The sequence below is a fragment of the Amia ocellicauda genome, chromosome 1, assembly GCF_036373705.1.
Source record: "Amia ocellicauda isolate fAmiCal2 chromosome 1, fAmiCal2.hap1, whole genome shotgun sequence".
Taxonomy (NCBI): domain Eukaryota; kingdom Metazoa; phylum Chordata; class Actinopteri; order Amiiformes; family Amiidae; genus Amia; species Amia ocellicauda.
In genome coordinates, this window is record NC_089850.1 from 4,657,107 (window position 1) to 4,680,602 (window position 23,496).

The 23,496-nt window shown below is 35.9% G+C and overlaps 2 protein-coding genes and 1 long non-coding RNA gene across 3 annotated transcripts in view; 2 read left to right on the forward strand and 1 right to left on the reverse strand.

The window, feature by feature from the left end:
* LOC136750709 (guanylate-binding protein 1) lies at positions 1–12,367 on the forward strand. Its single transcript, XM_066705779.1, has 11 exons — positions 1–69; positions 2,092–2,283; positions 2,723–2,850; positions 6,315–6,424; positions 6,847–7,037; positions 8,613–8,855; positions 9,000–9,280; positions 9,671–9,883; positions 10,483–10,585; positions 10,942–11,135; positions 12,000–12,367. The coding sequence occupies exons 2-11, from the start codon at positions 2,094–2,096 to the stop codon at positions 12,120–12,122; spliced, it is 1,776 nt and encodes a 591-aa protein (XP_066561876.1). The 5' UTR covers positions 1–69; positions 2,092–2,093; the 3' UTR covers positions 12,123–12,367.
* Positions 10,334–19,193, reverse strand: LOC136750854 (uncharacterized). Its single transcript, XR_010816969.1, has 3 exons — positions 19,032–19,193; positions 15,669–15,739; positions 10,334–10,561 (listed from the first exon to the last, which is right to left on the reverse strand). It is a non-coding gene; the product is annotated as an uncharacterized LOC136750854 (long non-coding RNA).
* The window catches only part of LOC136750790 (guanylate-binding protein 1), a 16,777-nt gene continuing 8,716 nt past the window's right edge, over positions 15,436–23,496 (forward strand). Inside the window, exons 1-6 of the mRNA XM_066705896.1 lie at positions 15,436–15,702; positions 17,099–17,281; positions 17,450–17,577; positions 18,290–18,399; positions 19,968–20,155; positions 23,084–23,326. Coding sequence (XP_066561993.1) covers positions 17,101–17,281; positions 17,450–17,577; positions 18,290–18,399; positions 19,968–20,155; positions 23,084–23,326 — 850 coding nt within the window. The 5' untranslated portion in view covers positions 15,436–15,702; positions 17,099–17,100. The remainder of the gene's footprint in view (positions 15,703–17,098; positions 17,282–17,449; positions 17,578–18,289; positions 18,400–19,967; positions 20,156–23,083; positions 23,327–23,496) is intronic.

Genomic DNA, 23,496 nt, shown 5'->3' on the forward strand with positions numbered 1-23,496 from the left:
TTGAAAGTGAAATATAAACTCCACAGACAGAATACTTTCCAATCTTCAACCTCTGCTGTGTGTAAGAAGGTAATCACTCTTATATCTCTTTAATTTATGTAGTAATATGTAGCATTTAATATATGTAATATGTAACAATTGCATTATTTGGTACGTGCTCCTGGTGACAACCCTGATGCTGCTAACACATGCCGCTGTAGATCAATTATCATGCTTTAAAACGCTCTCTGCTGAAACACTGTGGACTGGTGTGTGGCGGACGAGCAGTAGGCTAGACTGAATGAGGACTCGCCAGAGGAAGAATAGCGTTTTTTCTTCTTGTTCTTCTCCCTACCTCACCCTAATGTTGTAGTTTTACCATTGTTTTGACTGATGTTATTTGCAGACTTTAATCGTTTTTATTACGAATGTTTCCAATACAATTTGCCTGGAGGCAGTTCACCTGCGGGCACTGCAATGGGGATAGGATCACGGTGGTTTGCATTGAGTTTTTGTAGTTTGAGCACCATTAATAAGTATTAATTATTTTTGAACGCACTTTTTTTTTTTTTTTTAAGTTTTGCACTGTCTGTGTGTCTGGTGGCGAATTGGTGAAGACATGACAATAGTGCTTGGTCGTGGACTGCCTTCATGGCGAACAGATTGCCTTGTATGCATTTATATTATAGTTTCTGTATTGATTGTGCTTAGTGTTCCCAAACTGATTAAACTGTACCTCTACTTAATTTTATCTTGAAATGAATGGTTTGATTACATCTGCTAGGAAGCAGCACAAATGTATATTTCTGGATTATACCTGACAATATTATGCTTATTGTTGGATTTGTTTACTCTGTGGGAATTTAATTACCTTCGCAATGTGTACATATCTATATTCTTTGGTTTAAAATCTACTTTATTTTCTTTCAACCACACCTAATAAAGCCTGTATACACTGTGGGGAGATTAACAACAACCTAACATGATGACACTTGAGAGGTCAGTAATCTCAGTTTAGAGGTGGGGAACAGGCCATAAACTAAGATCAGTATTTACAGTGATTTAGTCCTTTTGGACTAAATCATTTCTTGTAAGAATGTTAAAACATAATGTACACTGTGGAAATGTGTTTTCCATTCCAAAAAAATCCATTGGCACTACAGTTATTGGGACAGTTGTTATGCATACCAAATTAATTTGCATTATATTTTTGACTATATGTTAGTATACAGTAAATAGAAATTATAAAAAGCTTCTGGGTGTTTTTGTGATTGTCCCATTGTGATGTTTACACACTCTTTATGATTTTGTTTTTGTCATTGATATTTTATAAATTATCAATAACAATGAAAAATTTCATCTCCTAAAATTACATAAGGTTATATACAAATACAACTATATTAATCATTAATGCATAAAGAATAACATGCATGTAACATGTAGTAATCTATTGATGATAAATAGTTATTTCATGGCAGAAATGGGAAAACACTGAGAAGTCTGGAATTTTTCAAACTGTAAGGGCTTATAATGCCAGATTTGCCAGCCTATATTGATCCACAGCTGGAGTTTCCACTAGTTTCAAACTATAGCTTTCCTTTTCCATGTCATGCAAATCTATGCATATTTTATGTGGTCTTCTTACAGGTCTTTTTTCAATTTTTGATCTGTTCTTCTTGAAAGGTGACTGAGTCATTGCCATTTTAACATTTTTACTCTGTCAATGATGGCACACATTTTAGTTTTTTCTCAGATCTATTTATTTATTTCCTATCTCTTCTTGTTATTCCAAGACAAGTCTTTTTGTGTAATGGGTTTGTCACAAATAAATCACCTGGGCCAGATGGTATATTTGCAACAGTACTTAAAGAAATTAGTGAACTTATCTATAGGCTGCTAACTAAAATAATCCAAATGACACTTAGAACAGGGGATGCTGCCTAATATATCCCACCCACTGACAGGTGCCATGATAATGAGATTATCAGTGTTATTCACTTCACCTGTCAGTGGTCATAATGTTATGGCTGATCGGTGTGTATATATATATATATATATATATATAAATAAATGCTTATTTGTGGATTTATGTTATATTGATGTATGTTTCAGCTATGCAGTCTATGGAGATGAAGAAACCCATCTGTCTGATAGCAAACACTGTGGACAACATTTTGCAATGCAATCCAGAAGCTTTAGAAATTCTGAGAAGCATCTCACAGCCTGTGGTGGTGGTGGCAGTGGTGGGCCGGTATCGCACTGGGAAGTCCTTCCTCATGAACCAGCTGGCTGGACACAAATCAGGTATTGAAACAGCCAGACTTTCAACATAAATTTTTAATATATAGTTTATAGGGTTTATAGTCCCAGTGACAAACCCTTATATAGATTAGGTGCCACATTTTATTTTTGCCTGGGCTCAAAGTCAGTCTTATTTTTTTTACAACCCTGCAGTGCATCATTAAGAGCTACACTACTTTCTCTTACAGTTCTACTGTTAGCATTTTGAACTAGCACAGTGACAAAAAGTGTGTGGCAGTCTGAGAATGCCTGTGTGCTATAGTCTGTTTCCTCTCCAGTAGAAGTGAATTAAATTAACACACATTGCTAATTCCAAACTGGGAGGAAACCAAATGAAATGGAAATAATTAACTGTATGGAGCATTTTTCCAAAGCTTGTTTTTCAGGACATCAGTATATAAATCTTATGTCTGAATGATCCTATTTGTAATTTCAATCTCAGGGTTTTCTTTGGGATCCACTATCCAGTCTGAAACTAAAGGCATCTGGATGTGGTGTGTTCCTCATCCCATCAAACCCAATGAGACACTGGTTCTCCTGGACACAGAGGGGCTTGGAGACGTGGAGAAGGTATTATTCCTAAATTTGGGAATTGAATTTGAGACATATTTGTGTTAAGCCACCACAATCTTTATTTTCTCATTGTAAAGAACAATGAATGAGAGCAGCTGATTTTAAATAAAAATGGAAAATATACATCAAAATATAGTTGTTTTCCATGTACAGTAGAACAATATTTAATTAGCAATCATAATTTGCTTCACAAAGGAAAGGAAATGCTTCATATGGATGAACATTAATCTACAAGGTGATATGCAAGAGATTACTTTCAACATTCAATTCATACTGACAGTTATAACAACAATATATTATAGCAGCAGAGCTTTTAATTAAGTTTAGGGATTCATGTTACCAAATCAGAAATTATACTATTAAAATATATATTTATATATACGGCTCTGGAAAGAATTAAGAGACCACTCCAAGTTCAGAAATCAATGTTAAGTGGTCTCTTATTTTTTTTCCATATATAAGCAGTTCAAGTCCAGTGAATAACGTGAAATGGTACAAAGGTAAGAGGTAAACTGCCAGAGGAAAAAAAAAAAAACCTACACCCTGTTAAGCATTATTTGGCAGTGTTATGCACACCTCCTGTGCAGAATGCACACCTCCAGAATGCTTCAAAATGTTAGAAAGCTGAGAGTCTCAGCTTTCATGGGATACCAAACACTTGGCAAACAACACAACAATGAAGAGTACACATGGGATTAAAGAGAAACAAACAGATGTGGTGCCCGTTTAAGGGTACCAGAAGGGTTTGTCAGTTTAAGGGGTTACATTTTGTTAAACAAAATGATTCCATGATTTCTTTTTTATCTCCAATTACTTATTTGTTCTATGCTATAATTTCAGAGTATTGAGACATTAAACTGCATACATTTAAATTAAAACTGGAAATGTTTAAGTGTTCTAAAATTTTGACTGATAGTGTATGTATATACAATACTGTGCAAAAGTTTTAGGCAGGTGTGAAAAAATGCTGTAAAGCAGTGGTTCCCAAACCAGTCCTGGGGGACCCCCTACCCTGCTGGTTTTTGTTCCAACCAAGCTCTCAATTACTTAATTTAACCTTAATTGAAGTAACAATCTGGTTAGATTTTACTTTTTAAATTTAAATGTTTCTTCACTACGTTTTATAATATAATTCTATACTTAACTTAAAACCCCTACTGTTTAAAATAATTAAAAGTCTCTGATTTAGGAAATTATTATTTCAATTAAGGGTTCAATTAAGTAATTGAGAGCTCAGTTTGGGAACCACTGCTGTAAAGTAAGAATGCTTTCAAAAATAGACATGTTAATAGATTATATTTATCAATTAACTAAATGCAAAGTCTAAAACTAAAATCTAAAACAAATCCATATTTGGTGTGACCACCCTTTGCCTTCAAAACAGCATCAATTCTTCTAGGTACACTTGCACAAAGTCAGGGATTTTGTAGGCATATAGTCAGGTATATGATTAAACAATTATACCAAACAGGTGCTAATGATCATCAATTCAATATGTAGGTTGAAACACAATCATTAACTGAAACAGAAATAGCTGTGTAGGAGGAATAAAACTGGGTGAGGAACAGTTTACTGTCAAAAGTCATACACCATGGCAAGACTGAGCACAGCAACAAGACACAAGGTAGTTATACTGCATCAGCAAAGTCGCTCCCAAGCAGAAATCTCAAGGCAGACGGGGGTTTCCAGATGTGCTGTCCAAGCTCTTTTGAAGAACCACAAAGAAACGGGCAACGTTGAGGACCGTAGATGTAGTGGTCCGCTACGGAAACTTACTGCAGCAGATGAAAGACGCATCATGCTTGCTTCCCTTCGCAATTGGAAGATGTCCAGCAGTACCATCAGCTCAGAATTGGCAGAAAACAGTGGGACCCTGGTACACCCATCTACTGTCCGGAGAAGTCTGGTCAGACTTGCGGCCAAAAAGTCCTACTGCTGACAGGGCAACAAGGCCAAACGACTCAACTATGCACGAACACACAGGAACTGGGGTGCAGAAAAATGGCAGCAGGTGCTCTGGACTGACGAGTCAAAATTTGAAATATGTGTCTGTAGCAGAAGGCAGTTTGTTTGCTGAAGGGCTGGAGAGCGGTACACAAATGAGTGTCTGTAGGCAACAGTGAAACATGGTGGAGGTTCCTTGCAAGTGTGGGGCTGCATTTCTGCAAATGGAGTTGGGGATTTGGTCAGAATTAATGGTCTCCTCAATGCTGAGAAGTTCAGGCAGATACTTATCCATCATGCAATACCATCAGGGTGGCATCTGATTGGCCCCAAGTTTATTCTGCATCATGACAACGACCCCAAACATACAGTGAATGTCATTTAAACTATCTTCAGCGTAAAGAAGAACAAGGAGTCCTGGAAATGATGATATTGCCCCCACAGAGCCCTGATCTCAACATTGAGTCTGTCTGGGATTACATGGGAGAGGGAGAGCGAGCGAGGGAGAGCGAGAGAGATCATTTTTTCACACCTGCCTAAAACTTTTGCACAGTACTGTGTGTATATATAGATCTCTCTCTCTCTCTTTCTCTCTCTCTCCTCCCCTTTTTTTTTGTTTTTGTTTGTATTTATATACGAGAGCGAGATATCGTGCAAATATGAAGGCTCATAGTATTCCAGTAAAGCATTCACTAAAAAGAAAACAAAAACATTATACATATGTACAGTGCTTGAGTGTATATTCAACCCCTGTGCTGTGGAAGCTCCCAGTTTACACAGATGGGAAAAAACTGCCCTAACGAGCACACCATTACCTTACAATTGGCCTCCACCTGTGAACCATTGAAGTTGTGGTCACATTTTCTGTATTAAAACCCCACTATTGAAGGATCATTGGTCTAGTTGTGAATCTGAAGGAAAATGAAGACCAAAGAACATTCTACAGAAGTGAAAGATGCAGTAATACAAATGTATACATTGAGAAAAGGGCACAAAATAATGGATATCCTAGTGAGCACAGCTGGATCAATAATCAGGAAGTGGAAGCTGCCTCACACCACCAACTTTAACAGCAACTTTAATAGTTCACAGGTGGAGGCAATAGTAAGGTAATTGTGTGGGCAGTTTCTTTCATCTGTGTAAACTGGGAGCTTCCACAGCACAGGGGTTGAATTGCAAGCACCATATTTCCGTTTTTTTTTTTTTTTTTTTGCAAATATTTCCCAACATTAAACCAGTCACCTGACAATTTATTGATTTTCTGTGTTTTAAAATAAAATATCAAATGGAACAAAATGTCAATGTACCATTTGTAATAATATGAGAGAATTAGTCTAATATTAATTATAAAATTAATTATATTACATTTATTTTTAGTATATATGGCTTATTTATCAATTATTATTGATTTTCAGTTAATAAATACATGTTCTCACATATTTAACAAGGATCTGTTTGATGCCTAATTCTTGCTACATCTGAAGTAAAGTTATTCTGTCTTCGTTCTGTATTTCCAGGGAGACCAGACAAATGACAACTGGATCTTTGCGCTGTCAGTTCTTCTGGCGAGTACCTTAGTGTACAACAGCATGAGCACCATCAGCAATGATGCTGTGGAACAACTGCAGTATCCTAAACCAAATCAATGCAGGCCTTTAGTTAGAAGTTACAATGCATGATGGGGGATTTAAAATATGACCGTTTAATTATTTAATTTTACTAATTTAATGTATACATTGTAATAATCCAACAATTGCCAAATCACAAAAGGGATGTTCAAAGTAATTTTCTCTCTGCTGTTTTCTTAATGTTCTCAGATTTGTATTGCTTGATGTGCCTAAAAGCCTTTTTTCAGTGCAATATCTCTTTGGATCAATAACTCATTTTTATTATTTTTCAGCATTTGTGGTTCTCAATTGGATTTAATCTGGGCCTAACTGTGTAGATATTTTAAGTATTTTGCTATTCATTGTTGGGTCTAATGGATTGTAAATTTGAATAGCGTACCTCCTAAGACTTTGTTTCTAAAGACCTTAATAAGTGTTGTAGGTATGTGACTGAGTTAACAAAGTACATTAAGGTCAATGCAGAAGGAGACCAAACAGAAGAAGCTGCTTTATATGCTGGCTTATTTCCCTTTTTCGTGTGGACCGTGAGAGACTTTTCCCTGCAGTTGGTGTTAGATGGGAAACCAATTACAGCTGATGAATATCTGGAGAACTCCCTGAAACTAAAATATGGTAAAGATTCAAGCTTGTAAAAATTAGACATTGAAAACCTAGCAGGTCCCTGGGCAATTTCTCTTATAATGTAGTTTGGAATACAGATGCTTGTAAAAAAACAAAAAAAACATTGTAATGTTACCACAAAAATTGCTATAAAAGTCTCCCTGTGAAGCCAGATTGAGGGAGATCTTATAATTCCTTGAGATTCCAATCACTTACAGTCTTGCACTTTAATATTTCTGAAATGTTATGTACTTTTTATTCCTTTCACAAACAGCAGATATAGTTGATCAGTGGTCTTACTAAGGTGCCGGTGTAACCATAAGGCAAACTATGCATTGCCTTAATTTTATAGTAAACTATAAAATATCATTGTCACAGAAAGTTGGTAACAATTGGCAATGCATGCAGACTTGAAACTGCCAAACATGCATCTTACCACTTGCCTGCCCCGGTTTGAAAACTCGAACTTGAGTGGAACATGATTAAATCAGATACAAATCTTAATGGTCTATTCACAGCAAACTCGATGCGACAAGCGATTTTGTGGTACGACAAACCTCACCACGACAACAAAAATGAACACATTGTTTAGATCGGGCGCTTTCACACTGTTTGCAATGAGACAACGCGACACTGAAGCGACGCGATTAAAATTGAAAAGTGTTTCCTTCTGCGATTTTGTCGAGTGACACTGAGAGAAGTGACCAATGAAAAGCTTTGTGCTGCTCACAACAGTAAACGCAGAAGAATACAAGGAAAACAATGGCATTTCCACAGCACTTCACATGTTTCTTCCACAATGTGTCAGACTGTAGAGATGATAACCTGGTAGCTAAAAGCAATGGAAGTGTAGGAGTCTCCAGTTGACAGAAATCTGAAAGGTAATATAATAATAGTATTAATACACGTTTATGTTATATTAAACTTGCATTAACAAATAATATGGTAGCTAATCTGCGTGTTCTAGAACCAGCTGTGACATTGGACTGCACTACTCTACAATAACTTGTTTTAGTAAGCATCGTGCATTCATATAATCACCTGGGAACCATATAAACTGGAGGAATGTACTATTATTAAGTGTTTACCATTTAAAGTACTTTTGTATTTCCTTCATACGCTTATTAAAACGTGCATACATTTAAATACCGTATATTACTTGATATGCCCATATAGCTTATTATACACTTCCTATATGATTTCCTGACTTACATGATTTCCATTAAACATATAGCCAACATTAACATTACTTCATCTTCCTTTTTTTTTAATTATTAATTGTCACATCACGTACATCTGTCACTACCACAAATCGCGTCGCATCCTGTGTGAACTATCTTCAAAGGGAGCTATCTATAAGACCTTTAGTCTTGCTGTCACCACAACTGTACAACAGATACTAATCTACACCAGACACTCACATCGCTCTCTAATAATTGCACATTTATAGTTTCTGTTGCTAAGTTTTAGTTTCTTAAAGTCCACAGCAGGCATATTCCATTAGATTGTGAGAAGGGTTTGTAACAATCTCTGGTCACAATGAATGGAATTGTGTAAAGGGCATCTTATGCATTGTATTATTTATAGGTGACACAGAGAGAATCAAAAGGTTCAACTTACCCCGTGAATGTATCAGGAAATTCTTCCCAGGGAGAAAATGCTTTGTTTTTGATCAGCCTACATCCCCAAGGAACATGTCAAAAATGGAGCAGCTTTCTGACAGTGATCTGAGTGCTGATTTTCTTCAACAAGCTAAGGAGTTCTGCAACTACATCTACAATGAGGGAAAAATAAAAACTATTAAAGAGGGGATTACAGCTACTGGCAAATGTAAGTGAAAAAGTTCCTAGTATACAGACTCACCTGAGCAAATCTGTGATCCACACGACCACGACGAGTCTTTGCCTTAATGTGTTTTAAATTGCATTTTAAATTAAAATCTACACTGTATCTTTATGTCTTTTGTTTGAACAGTTTTAGGAAGCCTGGCGGTGTTGTACGTGGACGCAATTAACAGTGGGACAGTGCCCTGCCTGGAGAACGCGGTCTCTGCTCTGGCTCAGATTGAGAACTCTGCTGCAGTCAAAGACTCTCTGTCTTACTACAAGGAGAAGATGAGTCAGGATGTCTCCTTTCCCACAGACACCACTGAAGAACTCTCTGATCTACATGGGAACTATGAGAAAGAGGCTCTTGAACTGTTCATGAAGCAATCCTTCAAGGACAGTGATCATCAATATCAGGAAGAACTAAAGGTAAAACATTTTTTTTTCATTCCAACAGAAGTTCCAATAGTTTTACAGCAGTTTTCCAAATTTGTGGAGTTGCCATAGTATATAGGCTTTCTGAACCTCGTCAACATATTGCAAAATAATGTGTCCCAGTTCCCTGTTGGGTTTCCTTGTGTTGCAAAATATTTCCTACCAGTTATTTTTTCGTTAGTGGTTTCAGTATGTACTGTATTGGAGCCACTCCAAATAATACCCAGACTACAGAAACACTTATATATGATATAAATTGTTGAATTGAACATAACATTCAGTGACAACGTGATGGGGAATACCATTTTGTCCCATCCTGTCCCATTTCCTCTTAAGATGTTTCAAATGCTTAATCCTGTATGATGTTCAATTTCATTTCACCAGAGGTCTGTGAAGGCAGAATATGAATCAATTTTTCTGAAAAATGAAGAAGAATCCACAAAGCGCTGCCTTTCCTTATTGCAGCAGCTCTACACCCAATTGGAGAAGAAGGTGAATGAAGGCATCTTCATGAGACAAGGGGGATACCAACAGTATAAGGGTGACCTGGAAGGAATTGTAAATCAATACAAAAGTCAACCTCGCAAGGGCATAAAGGTATATTCACATGTCAGCCGTGCACTTTTAAACCAGTAATGTAGTAACAATATGTTTTTTAAATAAATAATGTTTGTCCCTTTGTGGAGATTCACTGAAAAAATAAGAATAGACACCACCACACCCTGTTAAGGATAATCTGCTCCTAAGAGAGATGTCCTGTGCTATGGTTTGTTTCAGGCCTACCTGTGCTGGTACATTCGTTTTTACTGGTGCCATTCAGTTGCACTCACTTCAACTGCGTGACAACAACTCTCTCTAACCAGGGCTGTGGCTCTAATTATATAACCAACCTAATTCCTTCCAATGTGTCCCTATAAAGAATTCTAGCTTTTTCTATATGCAACTCAAATGGGCTAAAGCCATACCCACATGCTGAATATATATGAGTTTTGGAAACTCTATTATTCAAAGTTATAAAACACATTGAAGACCCATAGATAAAATAAATAATGAACAGTCTGGAATATTATTTTACTGAGAAGCAATGCTATTCAGCAAACACATTTCTAGGCCTTTCTAATATGGATAGATAGACAATTACACATACAATAACATTGCTTTAAAAACATATACAGAATTGTCTGTGTTCCTTGCAGGCAGATGCAATACTTCTGAACTTCTTGGGTGAAAAAGAAAATGTTGGCACTTCAATCCTCAATGCTGAAAAAGTCATTGCTGAAAGAGAGAGGCAATTAGCAGGTGAGTTGTTTTCTCTTTAGAGAGGCATGCTACTTTTGTTGATGTTTAGTTTTATTGTAAAACAGACTTTTTGCAATAATTGATTTATATTATTCACTTGAACTAGTAGCATTGATCATAATTGGTTTTGCAAAAGCTAAAAGATAAACAGTACCATGATGCTGCAATTTGCTTCTGCTTTTTAAAGAAATATCATGATTAAGTAATTGTTTCCCCTGTGTGCTAATAAGTAAGTAATCTTATTAATAATGTAGATTAATGGAAATCTACTCATTAGATATCACATTTAAAAAAAAAAAACACCACATGCCTTAGAAAAGGACTGTCAATATTTGAAATGTCAATAATTTATCTAGTGCAGAGAATCAGGCAAGAAACCATGGAACGGGAGAGAAGGGCAGCAGAGGAGGAACAGAGAGAGCTACAGCAAAGACTGGCCCAGCAGGAAAAGGCCAATAGAGAAATGATGGAACGGTGCCGTCAACAAGCTGAGGTAGAAAGACAAAAATGCATCGCAGCGCAAAATGCAGTTCTGGAAGCCAAACTGAAGGTAAATATTTTATTGGTAGTTATTTTTGTTAAGTGCCAGACAAACCACATGTTTCAGTGTTTGACCTTACTCTATGGCATGAAAGATCAGGTAAGTCAGATATATCATGTTTGTATCCACGTGAATGGAAAAATGAGAATATAATTTCTGCAAAATACAAGTGTTCTAAATATTACAAATTATATCAATTCATCATTTTTTATTTGTTATACTGCCCTTCACAAGATGGCCAGAGTGCTTTGCCAAATAAAAGAACAATATAACAGCAACTAAACCATTAGACATAAAGGAGAGAAACAAAACCTCCTAAAGTTTAATAATGTAAAAAGTTGGATGTAGTACAATATATGTAGAGTGACACAGTGCTTTAAAGTGAATTATTTTCAAATCTAAGAAACCATATGAACAAACTTAATAAATTAGTGAATGATAAAGCAAAACATTACAGTTTTGTGCTATTAGTCTGAAAACTATTAAGATTAAGCTGGTAACATCTTTAGTTCTTTCACTTAAACAGCATAGATACCAATGATACTGAAAGTAGTAACCAGCAACTGAAATCATAAACTTGTATTTGCCAACACTAGTGTAGTTTGATGATAATTTTTGAATTCTACAGTTACCAATATTTGTTGCAAAAATATGATACCCTCTCATTTGTGCTGTAAGAATGCCATAGCAAACTAATATTAACCAATCAGGACACGTGCATTCCCCAGCTCATTTAATGAATTACATGGTTGCCTTTTCTTGTCAATTTAATATGACTTGCTGCTTGTTGTGTTGGAACTGAAGTACGAAACAAATATGAGAATAGATGTAAACAGTTTCTTGTTATGATTAATTTGTGTTATTCGTTTGCAGGAACAACAAGCATCGATAACTGCAGTGTTCCAAAATGAGACTAAATGCATGGAGACACAAATACAAGACTTGAGACATCAGGTTTCATATTCAGGATCGGGATCTGATTGTGTTATATTGTAATAAAGCCTGTGCCTTTTTTATAATGGAGACACTGCAAAAGGGGTAACATTTTAGTTATCCATTTATTGAAGCCAAGCTTATTTATTATTACTGGTAAATATGAGGACAATGAAAACATAAGTACTTTCACAGTTGTGTAATTATGCTCTCCTCCCAAATAGGTTCCCAGATCCTGATTACGATCTCTTTTAAACAGAAACCTTGATCCTTGCGTGAAATAAAACATTTTACTGTCTTGTACTTTGGATGATTTTGGATGTGTATCCCTTTACTTGGTTCTGTATTAGCAAAAGGTCTGAAATATACATGTAACTATAAACGCAGTATAGAAATGTTAGGCTCTTTAAACTAAGGACTAATCAGCTAATATTTCAAAACCCAACAAACCACTAAAATGTTAAGGCAGAGGCAATGTGTTCATCACACATGATTCATCATTATACATTTCGGAGGTATTCACACACTTTATTTGAAATGATCGTATTTGTTGTTCATTAAAAGACTGGACTTTGCCCATGAACACAGAAATTGGGAACTATGTCACTGCTGACCTGTATTGGTCACTGAAATGTCAGAGATGTACTAGGGCAGGGGTTGACAATGTTTTGGGGGTTGTGCGCCAAAAAAAAATCCTCTACTTTTTAAGGTGCTGGTATGTCAAGTAGCCTATACAATATTAAGGTCTTGGGTGTTACATAACCACCACTTGAAAACAGACCAGCTATAAATAATGGGAAACTGACCTGAACGCAAATTCACCAGTGAAGATACTAAGCACTCCCAGCAAGTTTAACCAATTATAAAAAACATGACAGTACCTACATAAACCATATATGGAACATTAAGGGTGATTTTTTTTAAATATTAAATGAAAATACAAGCATTGCATATCACTTAAATTAACTGGGATTAAAAATAAAATAATCCACAACAATGATATCAGTCTTACATATTTTGTATACATACATTTTTATATTTGAAAAAAGTGACCTTACATCCCCTCTCAGACACACACGGTTGACTTTGTTAACGTTTTTGAAGAGTGCTGATGTGGTAAGCAAAGCACCCGCCAACAGCAATACCTAAACTAACGTTAAAATGTTTCTTAAAGGACACTGTTGAGAGGAAATGTATTTTAATAGAGTGAGTGCTGGTCACTGCATGAAAATAGAAATATATTTAAAAAAAAAACTAAAAACAAAGACAGAGAGTCTAATGGCAGCTCTGAGGACCTGAGCGGAGTCTGTTGGAATTACCAGTCCATTAAGATTTCATGGCATAGTGTCACATTACATTTTGGCAGATCCTCTACCGTGACAATTTCCCTCGTCATCTTCTCTAAATTTAGGTGACATACATGGAATTGATTTAACAAAAGGTTTGTAGCCAGGCCAAATACCTAATAGTTTAAAGCCGTATTTATATTAGTAGTGCTGCAGTGTATCAACCCTCTTTTAAAAGGACAATTTAAAGTTCAGGTTCACAAGCATGCTCTGCTTTTTTATTAGAGAAGATTTTACACAGAAAATAAAAATAAAAGAAAATTGTAAAACATTGAATCTGTAATCACTGGCACTAGTGTTTGATCAAATTAAACACATTGCCTTTTGATTTGCCATTACATGGATGCAGTTTATTACACTTTCTATGGTGCTTATTCTGTAATGAATCATTCCAACCAGGCTCAGTCTGGCTCTCATCCCAGCTCGTGCACCTAAAGCAACTTTTTCTCAGACAGCCTGCCAAGCCAAGGATTACTAAATAAGGAAATGGTTTCAGAAGAAAGGGCCTTGTTGTGATTCATGCACAGCCGATGTGTCAGACAATGCATTTAGAAGATTCATTTGAAAGGTACAATACAAATGTATATTGCTTTATTTTACCCTTGTTTTAAATGCACTGCACTACATACGATTCTGTCATTTGATAAAGCTCCAAATCCACAGTACGATTTACATGCAATATGCTCTGTCATTTATAATCAGCAATGCCCTTCCAGCTTGCAGCCTGATCTTGTGGTGTTACTTCAAGGGGTGTCAAACTCAGTTCCCAGAGGGCTGTTTTTTTGGCTGTTTTTTCTTTTTCCCTCACATGGAGTATGTCATTACAAAATTATGTTGTCAGCTGGGTTATTAAGGATTTTTACAAATGTTTTACAGTTGACAGCTTAGAAAAAAAAATGTTGTTGACGCGAGATACAAAACCCACCAAAGTTGAAGCCTGCAGAGAAGTATTAAATTAATCTAGTTAAACATGTAATTAGGCCAATTAAGTCACTGAGAGCTAGGCTGGAATGCAAGAAGACACCGTGTACTGTGCTGTGTGGGTGGGCGGCCTCTGACAGTTTATGTTGGTACTGGTATTTGTATGGCTAGACCAGCAGGTGGCGCTTTCTTCAGGAGGCCTGTGAAAAGTATATTTAGTCTTTGGAAATGATAAGAAGTAGATGCTATTTATGTCAGTGCACAACTGAAATCTAAGACCTTAGAACACTCTAATGCTAGAATCAATATATATCAACTGAAAATATAATTTGAAATAGAAAAGTGGATAACTCTCTGATATAGGTTGGGTGTTTAAATGAACTCTTCATATCTCTGTTCTCCAGTGTAGTTAACACCGCTACTTTGAAATAGACACATAACTGTGGTCATAAGACAGCAATGCACCAGATATCATAAGCAGCCACTAAACTACATTATCCAATTTACATTGACTGTTTTCTGAGTAATAAATTAAATATGCAAGCTAAAGACTGTACTCCAGTTAAGTTTTGATTAAGATTAAGCTATGACAAAGACATTGGTTTGGGTTGTAGGGTAAAGATTGTGTTTATCGCAGAACAATGGAGTTTCTTAAAAGTCATTATATCACAAGATAAAACCTGCTGGACCACATTCCACAATTCTCATTGTAGAACTCTCATTCTACAACTCTCATACTACAATTCTCATTCTATAACACTAATTCTAGAACTCTCAAATTACAATTATCATACAACTCTCATTCTAGAACTCTCATACTACAACTCTCATTCTAGCATGCTCATACAACAACTGTCATACTACAACTCCAATGTTTACTTATGACTCTCTTTTGATAGATTCTGAAATACAAACTATTTTAAGATGTTACTGTTGTATTTGCTATTATTAATGTATTAATGTGTTGCAGTCAAATTAACAAAATACATGTGATAAAATTTAATGAAGTGATTTTTCTCATAAAAAAAGATTCTCTGTATATTTATGACAACAAAAAACAATACTGTAACTAAAACAGAAGACACAAAGGTTCAGAGACTGTAATGCAGCTATACGTTATATGTTACTCATTGCATATTGTGTCACCTAAATGTAGCAATACAGTACATTTCATTTTGGATTTTCCCAGACGGGTAATTCCAAGATGAGAATTGTGCAATTCACATATCCTTAATGTACATGTGATGTCACTATCTTAGTCATTTAGCTTTTTTGGTTTCTGTTTTACAAGTAGAGAAAACCTGTTTCAGAAACTGACATACAAATCAGCAGGACTTCATACCTTTCACACTTCCAGCTCTTCTGTTCTTGAGACGGTAAAAATGTATACTTGCTTTTCAATGTTGATAATGCCTGAAATAAATAATATTTTGTTAATAAGTGATATATTATTACATGTAATTTTGTTCTTTTTGTTTCATTTTTACATATGGGGAGTGTTTTGTTCATTTCTGCTTAAAAATAAGATACTTTCTTGTTTTATTTCAGCCAAACTGTAAAGAACTTAATAACGTATATATTTAAACTGTGAGAAGTCTAATGAACAGAGAAATCAGAAACGATGAGCCATTAAAGGGTTACAGAAGATACTCTGCAAAAATGGATGCAAAAATTTAGATTATCAGGAATGAGTGATATAACCTTTTAAGATTTATTTCTTGTTCAAGTCTAATGAGAATTATCGGAAATGCTCATGATGTATAATTGTAATTATTTGCCACCTTGCACTCAGATAGTCACTCTTCTGCTGTTAACTATCTTGAATCTAAATTTAACAGTAGATTGATTTTTGATCACCAAAAACATCCCAACCTAAGTGGAACTGTAACTATCTTTTTGGACATTAGATAATGAGACTGATATAATTAAAATTTTTCAATTACACCAAGTACAAAGGAATGAGATATTTGTGTCAGGCTAACACTATTAATATTAAGATTAACCATCATCCTAATTAATTCAGTCACTAAACCCTGAAGAATATTAGGTATATGCTATTAGTATCACTAATTACTTTTTTCTCCTCTTGTATTACTATTTGAATTGTTGTTTTAATGAATTATGTTTCTGCTGTGTGTGTGTGTGTGTGTGTGTGTGTGTGTGTGTGTGTGTGTGTTTGCGAGTATATAGTTTTGGTTTCTCAGCTTTACAATTTCCTATTGCTATTGTGCATGGACAATTGAATCTCTTTACTTGTTGATGCAATGTTTAGATGCTTGACATAGCCAATATCTAACAGTTGTCACATGTGCACGTTTGTATACCTGCTCCTTGTCCTACTTGCATATTTGTTTAATCTTCACGGCCACTCTAACAAATTACCTGAGGTATTATATAAAGACAGGGTTCAGCGATCGTGGATCTGTGTCAAGTCTCACTCAACTCATCACTATTATCTCCTCTAACTAATCATTACACTAATAAAGTAATATTAATTAAGTTATATTTTCATTTTAGGTATTATAATTAGAGGTTCTGAAATATTGGACGGTTCTCTTTTCCATATGTGGGTGGGAGAACCCTTAATTATAATTTGCTCATTGATTGATTTGGCTGAATTCATTAATTAATTTTAAAAAACAAGAAAACGCTCTTATGGAAATGCAAAGGACCCATGTGTTAAAGTATTAATATACAGTTTAGTGGATCCCCCATTTTATTTTCTTATTATGACATAAAACTGTGATTGGTGTTTATTTCTGCATTCCTCAGCTATGGAGATGAAGAAGCCCATCTGTCTGATAGAGAACACCTTGGACAATAAGTTCCAATGCAACCCTCAAGCCTTAGAAATTCTCAACTCCATCTCACAGCCTGTGGTGGTGGTGGCAGTGGTGGGACTGTATCGCACCGGCAAGTCCTTCCTCATGAACCAACTGGCTGGAAAAAAATCAGGTATTATTGTTTTTGATCCATTTCGTAAAGTGCAAATCATAGGTTAACCTTACGCCTTTCAAAATATTTTTTTTCCCTGTAGGCACAGTACAGGAAAGAGTTTTCTTCTGTTAGTTGGATCGATCTATTAAATTTGTTTTGAGGGATCCTTTGTATTTATGTTCTCAGGATTCTCCTTGGGCTCTACTATCCAATCTGAAACTAAAGGCATCTGGATGTGGTGCATTCCTCATCCCAACAAATACAATGAGACACTGGTTCTCCTGGACACAGAGGGGCTCGGAGACGTGGAGAAGGTAAAAAAAGGCCGGTATTGTGCCAAAATGTGGGGATATAAATCCGTATACATTTGTGTTTAAGAGGCTCTGCAGTCATCTTGACCAGAGTTTCTGGATGATACTGTTGAAATTGAGCCACATGTACAAAATTGCAATGTGGTAACTAATGGAATAGGATTATCACAGTAAAATGAGCCAACTAAGAAATAATTTGCATAAATCATTAATTTGCAAAGGTTTTAGCCATTTCAAAATAAATAGTGTGTTAGTACTTTAACAACCTAAGATAAGAAAGCAATGTGAAAATGTGGGACAGGAGATCATATTCATGTCATTGTCACTAAACAGGTTTCATTAATTAATTTCTTGTTGGATTTGACAAACAAGTAACAATAGTCAGATTCGTTTGGACAACTCGCTTTTCTTACACAAGTAGAGTAGGACAACATTTAATCAATGTCTTAATCAAAATTTGAATGCTATCAAAAAGGAGTTGGTCTTGCATGAAATGGTTTCAGTAAGTTGCAGACCAGCAAGAATTGTATCTTTTGTTTACATATAGAGGCTCAATAATAACAATAAAGAGAGAATAATGATACAGAATTAAATTTAAAAAGATTATTTATTTATAATCTGTTTACTGTTGATTAATCAAGGTCTTAATCAATCATATTTGATACCAGATTCAAGCTACATCTGACATTACTCTGTCTTTGTTCTGTATTTCCAGGGAGACCAGACAAATGACAACTGGATCTTTGCGCTGTCAGTTCTTCTGGCGAGTACCTTAGTGTACAACAGCATGAGCACCATCAGCAATGATGCTGTGGAACAACTGCAGTATCCTAAACCAAATTAACATATATTCAAACTTAGAGGTTTGATAAGTACAGGACAAAGTGTTGTGGATGAAGATATTACCAAATTTCTATATGTAGCAAATCCACTCCACATGTATTGAAGCAGCAAATGCATCAGAGACTCAAACAAACTTAAATGATTCCTTCATTTAAAAACAGAATATATTGCCCCCAATAAGAATATTGCACTCAAGTTGTAAATAGCAGCAGATGTAACAATCTTAACAGCAAAGTAATAAGCCAGTCGATTCTATAATATATTTCCTTTAATATCCTTATCACAGGCGCAGGGCAAACTCAAGTGAAAACAAAATACCCAAAAGCTTTACACAACAATGTTCAATACAGTAACACAACGAAGGAAAAACAAGGAAAATAAATAAACGTTTTAAACAAACGTGACAAGTTCAAATATCTCATACATGCAATCAAAATAGTATGCAAATAAAACCGTGATACATAAAAAACTGCAATACAGAGAAAAGGCATGTATTCCCTTTTAACTACTGAAAAAGTGCATTACTCTCAAAGATACAATATTACAATTAAAAACATACAGCAGGATTGATCATTTCACTGTTCAAGTTCATTGGTCTGCATTAAAATAAATACCTGAATCTGAATCCTGCACAATCGCCCTTTGGACCAGAATCCAGGCTTCTTAAAAGTCTTCTAAATAAAATGTAAAATCAATAAACTTAAACACTGAAAGCACACACTTCCTAGTTTATTTCCCCCATTGCTCACTCCTCAGCCAACATGTGACTCTCACTACATCGCGTCACTTCGGGGCTTCAAACACACTCCCATTTACAGCTCTTAAAGGGTCAGATTACATCATTGATGCTGGTGACAAAATGTATTTGCTTCACTAATCCTCAGATCCTAGTAGAGTATCACATATTTTTACAGCTAACTATTAGCAAAACAGAGGTGATGAACTCTTAGATATTGATCGTGTTTGACATTATTTGTCCTTATTTGACCACAGCTCTGGTAGAATCTGGTCAATGCTTTCATTACATCCAGGCTGAGTTACTAGTATCCTCTTCTTGTTGAGCTATGCCAGGGGTTTTCAAACCGGTCCTGGAGTACCCCCTGCTCTGCTGGTTTTTCTTCCAACCTAGGTCTTACTTATTTAATTGAATGGTATATTGCTTTGTTAGGTCAATGGAGGATTCAATTAAGCAAATTAAGACCTCAGTTGGAACAAAAACCAGCAGGGCAGGGGGTACTCCATGACCGGTTTGAAAACCACTGAGCTATGCAAACTATATCTAAGCTTTGACTAGTTTAAAAATCTGCAGCTAGATTTCTGTCTAGTACAAGGATGCCACATCTCATAACCCCCATTTTGTTAAGACTTAATTGGCTTCATGTAGTTCAGACAAGAGAATCTAAGATTTAAGTAAATCTAAGTAAGTTTTGCTTACTTGCAAGGCCCTGCATAGCCTAGCACCTTCTCTTTTGGCTGAACATATACAGTTCTAATTGAGCATTGCAAGGTTTTCTTTGAAACAACTTGAAGACCTTAACCAGTGATTGTAGGTATGTGACAGAGTTGACAAAGTACATTAAGGTCAATGCTGAGGGAGACCAAACAGAAGATGCTTTATATGCTGGCTTCTTTCCTTTATTCTTGTGGACTGTGAGAGACTTTACCCTGCAATTGGAGTTGAATGGGAAACCAATTACAGCAGATGAATATCTGGAGAACTCCTTGAAACTTAAAAAAGGTAAATGTGCACATTTATACCACAATTATTCTACTATTTTCAAACCAGCTCTGATATGTGCTGAAATGCCTCGCCGTGCTGAAAAGCCTACACCTCATAATTACACTGGGTATTTTGGCATCAAACACTCAACGGTGTTAATGTTCACCTTTTTGTGATGCATCTTTCTTTGGCAAAATTAAAAGTAGAATAGTTTCGTAAAAATGGAAAACTTTTTTTACATTAAATAACATAAATTCAATACATTATTCAAAGATCTTGATAGTGTGGGATCAAGTAGTTAGTGTATTATGTGTAACATTCTGACTGGTCTACATGGGTACTTAATGTAAAAATTGAATATTGTTTTGTTTCTTATATATATATATATATATATATATATATATATATATATATAGATATACAGATACAGATAATTATATTATTTTCTGATTGATTCATTCAGTCCTTAGGCTTTTTAGTACAGCACAAAATGCTACCCTGAAACAGAATTGGTGTTTGAAGTCACTCTTAAATTGGTTTAAAAAATAATTGTTTTTTATTATAATATTTGAAAGAAAGAAATCAGTTTCACTCTTTAACTGTCAAAGCTTAAGAAAACTATACAACAACAAAGTACATTGCTTAGGTTTGACACATGTCCTTAGGTGAAAATGTCCATGAATTCAAATGGGCTTTTGTTTCATTGGTTAATCATGTCTAATACGCTTGTTATCCTGTAACATATATGCAAAATTAACTACTATGATAAATGCATTTTTTGCAATTATGAGAAGGTAATAACTTGACAGGACCGTATTCCTTGATTTGAAGAACATGCATGAGTAATTTGCCTGCTCTTTAGGGTGAACGAGGGAGGCAAATGTGGACCAATGATTACCACAGGTTGTTCATTACAATGTGTACTTTGTGAAATATCACAAAGAAATTGCAAATTGCATGATGTATGAATTGTAACTGACCCTCTGAGTACAGGCTAGGGTCCCCTGCAATTTTCAATGAAATAACTTTTGTATGTATTCTGTCCATAAATCAAGGGTTCCCAATGTCTGGTGATGGAGGGCATGGGATGGGGGGGGCTCACTAAATATGTCCCAATTTATACCTTTTTATGAACTTTAATTGTTGTTTTATTATTTCCCCCCAAATTACATGTGCAATTTGTAAGAGAAAATGTTCAGAAACTGTAAAAATATAGTAAAGATTCAGAAAGGGGTGGTTGAAGGTTGGCTTTGGGGGGCCACATTAAACATCCTCAAGGGCCGCATTTGGCCCCCGGGTCACACTTTGGGAACCTCTGCCATAAATAATTAATCATTGTGGTATTGAGGTTGCATGTACAACGATCAGCCATAACATTATGACCACCTGCCTAATATTGTGTTGGTCCCCCTTTTGCCGCCAAAACAGCCCTGACCCGTCGAGGCATGGACTCCACTACACCTCTGAAGGTGTGCTGTGGTACCATCTGGCACCAAGACGTTAGCAGCAGATCCTTTAAGTCCTGTAACTTGCGAGGTGGGGCCTCCATGGATCGGACTCATTTGTCCAGCATATCCCACAGATGCTTGATTGGATTGAGATCTGGGGAATTTGGAGGCCAAGTCAACAGCTTGAACTCGTGATTCATCAGACCAGGCCACCTTCTTCCATTACTCTGTGGTCCAGTTCTGATGCTCATGTGCCCAATTGTAGGCGCTTTCAGCAGTGGACAGGGGTCAGCATGGGCACCCTGATTGGTCTGCGGCTACGCAGCCCCAAACTGCGATGCACTGTGTGTTCTGACACCTTTCTATCAGAACCAGCATTCACTTTTTCAGCAATTTGAGCTACAGTAGCTCGTCTGTTGGATTGGACCACACGAGCCAGCCTTCGCTCCCCACGTTCATCAGTGAGCCTTGGCCGCCCATGACTCTGTTGCTGGTTCACTGCTTTTCCTTCCTTGGACCACTTTTGATAGGTACTGACCACTGCAGAACAAGAACACCCCACAAGAGCTGCAGTGCCATGATAACGAGATTATCAGTGTTATTCAATTCAGATGTCAGTGGTCATAATGTTATGGCTGATCGGTGTATTGTTCCTATTGGATTGGCTATGAAAGTGAAAACCTTCCATAGTATAAACATACATTACAAAATCTTCATACAATTGCATTGTCCAGCATTCATTGCACTAGAGAAAATTAAAGCAATCATTCTGCCATAGTAGTCAAGGTTAACATTACTTGAAATGTAGCAAAGGCATGGCAGCTGATACCACAGGAGAAATTAAGTGAAACCTGAATTACTCTAATCATTCTAATCGATGTTTTTATTAAAGTAATCTCACTTTCTTACGGAGGTACACCTTGCTTTGCACGAGAGAGAGGTTCCTCAACAATTCATGCTACACTATAATAAATACTTTGAATGAAGATGGATTAAATACTAATATAAATGTGCTATTAATCAGAAAATTGGTTTGATAAATTAACAATAATACAAATATTTTAAACTCACCATATTTACTGGAATTTTAATTTTAATCTGCTGAGGTTCTGGCTCTATCCTGACTGCTCTGTTGCTTAATTTCAGATTCTCCATCACAGACTTCAGTTCTACAGCGTTTTGGGTCCATCATGATTATAATTATCTCATTTATTTTACCTAGAACTAATATGACGCTAAACAGATCTACAATTGTCAAGACTTTATTCAAGGGGGGGATTAATCTTATTGCAGTTAAGGAGGATGCACTTTGTGGATTGTAATAATTTTGTATTTAAATTAGTGAACATTACTGAGCATTTTTCTGTTGCTTTGAGAAAAGCTATGTGAAGAGCCAAGTCAATGTAAATTACACAACATTGGCTCAAAGAGATCTTATATACAAGATTGCTTGAGAATTTGATAATTGGTAAATGATATTGTAATATTTTTGTCCCAGGTGATACAGAGAGGATCGATCGATTCAACTTGCCACGTGAATGTATCAGGAAATACTTCCCAACACGGAAATGCTTTGTTTTTGACCAGCCTACGTCCCCAAGGAAAATGTGGAAAATAGAGGAGCTTTCTGACAGTGATCTAAATGCTGATTTTGTGCAGCAAGCAAAAGAATTCTGCCAATACATATATAATGAGGCCAAAATAAAAACGATTAAAGAGGGGATCACAGCAACTGGCAAAAGTGAGTAAAACAAAAACAAGTAGCAAAAAATGAATGATCTGAATATTCAATTGCTGTACTTGCTGTGCCATGTCAGAGAGATGTGATTACTGAGAATAAGCAGACAATTCTGAATCATAAGAATTGCAGCAGAAGTTTCTCTTATTGGGTAATCTTCTTCCACAAAGTAT

Bases quoted from the DNA above. Each gene is read 5' to 3' on its own strand.
- LOC136750709 (XM_066705779.1), top strand. From the start codon at position 2,094: ATGCAGTCTATGGAGATGAAGAAACCCATCTGTCTGATAGCAAACACT. The intron at 2,851-6,314 runs GTATTATTCCTA...CTGTATTTCCAG, and splicing joins GGCTTGGAGACGTGGAGAAG to GGAGACCAGACAAATGACAA. The intron at 9,884-10,482 runs GTATATTCACAT...TGTTCCTTGCAG, and splicing joins AACCTCGCAAGGGCATAAAG to GCAGATGCAATACTTCTGAA.